We start from the raw sequence: 6000 nt of genomic DNA, 5'->3' as shown, positions 1-6000 counted from the left end.
GTTGAATTAAGTCGTAAATAAAAATGTTAACGGCAGATTTTGACACGTTTTCAATACTTCTTCATTTCGAAGGGATAATAGGAATACTAATTTGTAGTGGATTATGTCATTCGTTGCCTCATAACGCCAATGAAAGTTTCAAATTTCGACCAACGACTGTCGTTTCGCCAATCGGAATAGGGCCGATTAATCCAGCAGTCTCTACCCGCCCTTATTTGCGTTCAAAACCAACCCTGCGTGCTTGCCAGCTGTCAAAATCAAACGTAGCCAACTTCAAATGACGTTTGGTTTCTTTCCTGTTGAATTTTTGACAAATCAACAACTTAAAAATGGTACGGGCAAAATAAATCGAAATAAATTTCGTTAATCCCAAGTTAAAGTGAATTGCAAATGATTGAAAAATTTAGTTTATATACCAATTGTTGGTATAGTTAACAAAATTATTAAAATTTGTGCATGTTTGTTACATAGATGTGAATGTTTACGTACGCTGTCATTGTTCTCTGATTAATGCCAATTTTTTTTTTTTTAAATTACTATTTCTAGGCCAAACGCACCAAGAAGGTTGGAATTGTTGGTAAATATGGTACCCGTTATGGTGCCTCTTTGCGTAAGATGGTCAAGAAGATGGAAGTGACCCAGCACTCGAAATATACCTGCACCTTCTGCGGCAAGGTAAAATGTTTTTGCATTAAACCTTTATATATTTCAATTATGCTGTCAAAAAATACTAAAGCTTTTTATTCCATACTATTATAGGACTCGATGAAGCGCGCTTGCGTTGGTATCTGGTCCTGCAAACGCTGTAAGCGTGTGGTTGCCGGTGGCGCCTGGGTATACTCGACGACCGCTGCTGCATCTGTCCGCTCCGCTGTGCGTCGTTTGCGCGAAACCAAGGAACAGTAAACACTAGCCTGAAATGTGACCTGTTTCTACACTTTAAATTGTAGGATTAGGTGAATTGAAATTGGCGCGGTTTGCGCTTTACCAAATTTACGTTTGGTTGTGTTGTTTGGCTGCCAGCTTACGGACACGATTGTTGTACAAGGAAAAACAAGAGTAGAAAAAATTAAAAATTCTTGCTTTTTTGACAAAGCGCCAAAAAAATTATCTATTGTGTTTATATGTGAAAAGTTTGAGTTGCGTAAGAAATCGCTCGTAGAAGGGTTTTCATTTAGGTTTTTTGGTAGAACTGAAGGATTCACAAACACGGCGTGTCGATCGGGACTTCAATAAATGTTGCATATCCTCAGGCGCCCTGCTCTCGGTTACATTTCCGGTCACCCTTGCTGCACACATTGCACGCCTGGTGTAATTTGGAGTTTTGTCAGTTGCTGTGCGCCGTATTTATCGCATGCGACATTTTTTGGGTTTTTAGTATGAAGAAGTGATGTTTCAAGGAAAGTAGTGATGTGTGGGAAATAAAACCACTTGCTAGCATTATAATCTTTTATTTATCATTTTATATGTATTTTCTTTATTATTTCATTCAAAAGTTCATTTAAAATTCTTCAGCCTAAATGGTAAAATACAAATGTCTCTTAATTAAATACTTATTACATATTTATAATAAAAAGTACAATTTTATTAGCTAATGATAGTTGCAGATAGTTAACATAATTAAAAACAAAAGGAATAATTGTTTTCTTAAAGTGGAAAATACATACATATACGGAAACAATAGAATTTTCTTTTTTTTTTTTTGTTTTCTCACTGCTTGGAAGAAACTGCTTTGCAGTGTGTGATTTCCAAGTCGCTTCTAAAATAATGCACCATTCAAGAGATATAATTTTTTACAATATTTAACTTATGTATAAACAAAAGTACATATTTGCTACTTGCAGTCGATTGCACTTTAAAAGTTAATGAATATGGATTTACTCAAGTAAAAGTATATATTTTATAGCAAATAAATTTCTTTATTTTTTTTTTAGATAGTAGGTAGTTACAAAAATTACTAGTTTTAATCGCCGTTTTACAAATACAAATATGCAACGCAATTTTGCTTGCAATACTTAAACTTTATCAACTATTAGAAATTATTTTTAATGTATGTATGTATGTATTCATCTGTACTTACAGATCACTTAAATATTATGTAGTGTTTAGTTTTTATAAAATTACTATATACAATCGGTTTTCTCGTTCATATAAATTTAATGAATTTCATTCTATTTTATTTTTTACTAAATTTTCCTTTTGTGACTTCTTATCTATTTTTTACTTTTTTATGATTATGATTAGTTACAATTTGAGAGATGCAAACATTCTGTATTTAATATATATGTATATGTGTGTGTATCTTCCAGCTACATATTTTGGTATAGGAACAGTCGATAAAAAGAAGTATTGAAATGCAAACTGCGATGGAGAATGTTTTAAAATCTTCGAAAGCTCGCACCTTTTGAGGATTTCGAGCCTTTTATAGTTCTAGCAAATGCTTAAATAACAATTAAAATATAAACATTTTATATTTAAAAATTTTTCTACAATTTTTACGTTTTAACATTCCCTTTTACAACTGATGAGCACACTTTTGATAAACTAGTGCTTAAATGACGACCAAAAATTGTTGGAATTTTATGTTTACTTTTTCGCGTAAACTAAATTAAAAACTACTTCAAGTCAATTTAACATTTGCAAACTGAAAAAAAAAATAAAATAGAATAAAACAATTAAATATCTTAGCCAAATGTGAAGTTCAAAATATCCAAAAAAACGTTGTGTGATTATGATTTTTTTTACCTTTAATATTCCTTTAAACTTCACTTAATCTTTTCTTCGTAGATATTTTATGATATGCGCATACTTTTTTATGTTTGTTGATTTTTTAGTTTTTTTTCCTACGCTAAACCATATTTTATAGTAAATCTATAGTTGTCCAGTTGATATTACAATTTTATATATTTTTTTAAATATTTTATTGTTGTTTTTTCACAAAAATTGTCAATCAAAAGGGCCTCAAGCTCAATAAAATTTCTTCAATATAAATTGTTATTAGGCCATATGAAAAACAAAATTTTTTATATATGTACATATGTATTTTTATATTTTAGATACTAGTTACAAGAAGTAAACTCTGGGCAAAAATAATTTTTTTTTTAAGGTTTCAGAATTCTTTTATCCTGACAAATCTGCTGAAAGACTGAAAAGTTTAGTGCGAAGTTTCTTTAGCAGCTATGCCGAGGAGTATGCATTGTCGAAACTCTAAAATTGAAAAAAGTTGAAAACCGAAAGCATTTTTTTATAAAAATAAGAATACAAATTTTTCAAACTTCGGAAGTTTTCAAGACTTGTATATACATTTTAATGGTGACGTATTTTGAAACGATTTTCCGCCATCCGTAATCAAGCTTGGATAGGAGCCAGATCGGTTTTGCCGTTGTGGTGCCATCCGCGGTGCCATTTTTCCTGCTCAGAACGCCGAAGAATACTTTTCGGCACTTCTCAGAAATAGATTTTGGGGGAAAAAAACAGGTAAGCCGTAGTTGCAACAGAATGAATGCATGCCGCTTTCGAAAATTTATTTTCAACTTGGTCATAAAAAGGTAATTATGTTTATAAATCTGCCCCTCAAATGCAATGGTAAAAACTAATTTGCTTAAATAATTTTCTTTTAATAAATTCATATAATTTCGTTGGCCCAAAAATATTTGCATATTTTACAAGTATACGAACATACGTACATATGTAAATAGTTATATCGTCGTCAATAAAAAAAGGCCTAAATAACAATGCGAAAAATTAATGGAGAAAAATTATATCAGCATGTATGTACATATAAGAGTCTCGATGCTCCAAAATCTACCTTCTTGCTTAGTTTACTTAATTTCTAGTCTAAATTGTTTTTTTTTTTCACAATTATGCTTTCGAAATTATTAAAGGATTTTAAAATTTTAAAAAAGAAAAAAAAAACGATCACCTGGTTAGTGTTACAACCTTCAATTTGAGTTTATCTATTGCATGAAAATTATATTTTTTTAAAAGATTCTTTTTAATTTCTGTTATTTAGAAAAGCAATAAAATAATACATAATTCGCACAAAAAAGTATATTTTGTTAAAAAAAAATATTTTCAAAAATAATCTATAGAAATTTTTTTTTAGAAAAGTTCTGATTTCTCATTTGAAAAAAAAAAAAAAATCAAAAACAAAAAAGTTATGGTGTTACAACCTTATTAAATGAAAACAAAATTTCACTATTTTTATCAAGTTTTTTTTTCATATCTGATTTCTTTAACTAGATTTTTTTCAAAAAAAGGAGAAAAATCTTTTTTAAAAAAAGTATATTTTAAAAGAAAACCATTTTTGAAAACTCTGATTTCTTTTTTTTTTTCATAAAAAGAATTTAAAAAATAAAGCTTCTACAAATTTTTCTTAAAAAATACATATCGCACGTTTAATATAGAGATGTAAGTCAAAATTCACGTTTTTGGAGATTTCAAATACAATCAATAAACTTGATAAGGAGAATATGTTCAGCTTAACAGATTACAAAACTTCCAAAAAAAGGCCAAAAATGGTATACCAACTGTATGAACTGATAAAACTTTGATTGCGTTTTCTCACAAAATTGAAATTTTGAAATACTTTGTTATATTATTAAACGTGCGATATGTGTTTTTGAAACAAATATAAAACTTTTATTTACAAAAAATTGTCACATCTAATTGCAGTAAAAACAAACTGATAAAATTTAAATAGTTTTATAATGAAACAATAGTTAGAAAATAAAGATACATTAATTGTATAAAAAAATTAGTTTCTGAAATTATTTTTTTAAATTAAAATTATTTTTTAAAAGGAAATATTTTTGAAAATAAAATTATTTATGAGAAAAATAAGACGATAAAGAAGATTCTCTTTCAAAAACTGATATTTTTTAGATTGGTAGATAGATGCATTTAAGAAATTTTCAAAAACAAAAATTTTAGTAAATTATTCTTAAAAAAATGCATCTTTGGAACAAATATTTTAATTTTAAAACTTTTTTACACGTACATAATTGCAGTATCAAAAAACTGATGAAATTCATATGAAATAATTTTGTAGCGTCACAACAGACCGATTTTAAATTTTACAGGTTATGGCGTCGATTTCGAATCCTACAAATTATTTTTCTAAAATGTAATTTTACAAATTTTTTACGCCTAATTGCAAGTGTAACGAAACAATAGATGGAAAAAATACGTTGATTATACATGCATATAAAAAATTGGTTTTTAAACAAGTATAGTTTTTTGGATTATAAAAAAATCGTTTAAAAAAAAAAAAATACATACATACATATATTTTTTCAAAGAAATTATTGAAAACAAAATTAAAAATACACTTCCAAAAACTGATTTATTTTTTACAAAAAATCCACATATTAAAAAAAATATCCAAAACAAAAATGTCCAAAAATTATTTAAAAGATACGTGCTTTTGAAATAAACTTAAAAAATAAAGTATTTTTTTTTTTAATTTTTACATACAATATGCTTCGATTTCGAATACTACAGATTATTTTACCAGTCGTTGCCGCTTTCGAAGATTACTATCATTAGTTGGCATAAATTTAAAATTTTTTGGTAACAAAAACTCTGCACATGTTTATAAACTGATTCGATAACGACAGTCGGGTCCACGCAACCGGCATGATCCAGATTTTTAGCTGGCAGAACACTGTTTCTTTGGGGAATTTTTATGTTGTTAAAACAAAAACATTCACATTTTTGCTTTGTGTTAGATAAAAATTCAATTGCTTCCATGCGAATATTTTCATAACTAAAATTCTTTTCATACATACTATGTACATTAAATATTGAATACAAATTTCTCAAAATCATACCAAAAACAAAAAAAACAACCGAATACTGCAACCAAACTGCGGTTTTAAATTCGCTGAAATGGAAAGTGTTGGGAGAAAGCTAATAAATTTACATACATACTTTATGACACGTTTTAAGTTAAAATATTTACTATAAAATTTTCAATTTTTGAAGCCACTTTTATGTGCG

At 28.0% G+C, this 6000-nt stretch overlaps 1 protein-coding gene across 1 annotated transcript; it reads left to right on the top strand.

The window, feature by feature from the left end:
• The first annotated feature begins 224 nt into the window (after positions 1-224).
• On the top strand, positions 225-1110 carry LOC118740739 (60S ribosomal protein L37a). The gene is made up of 3 exons (XM_036472399.1): positions 225-332; positions 547-675; positions 760-1110. Exons 1-3 carry the CDS (start codon positions 330-332, stop codon positions 904-906), a joined length of 279 nt encoding a protein of 92 aa, XP_036328292.1. The 5' UTR covers positions 225-329; the 3' UTR covers positions 907-1110.
• The last annotated feature ends 4890 nt before the right edge of the window (positions 1111-6000 follow it).

This window comes from Rhagoletis pomonella, unplaced genomic scaffold, assembly GCF_013731165.1.
Source record: "Rhagoletis pomonella isolate Grant_MI unplaced genomic scaffold, Rhpom_1.0 Rhpom_scaffold_00006, whole genome shotgun sequence".
NCBI lineage: Eukaryota > Metazoa > Arthropoda > Insecta > Diptera > Tephritidae > Rhagoletis > Rhagoletis pomonella.
The sequence above is the reverse complement of the archived record's forward strand: the minus strand, read 5'-3'. Positions and strand labels throughout refer to the sequence as shown.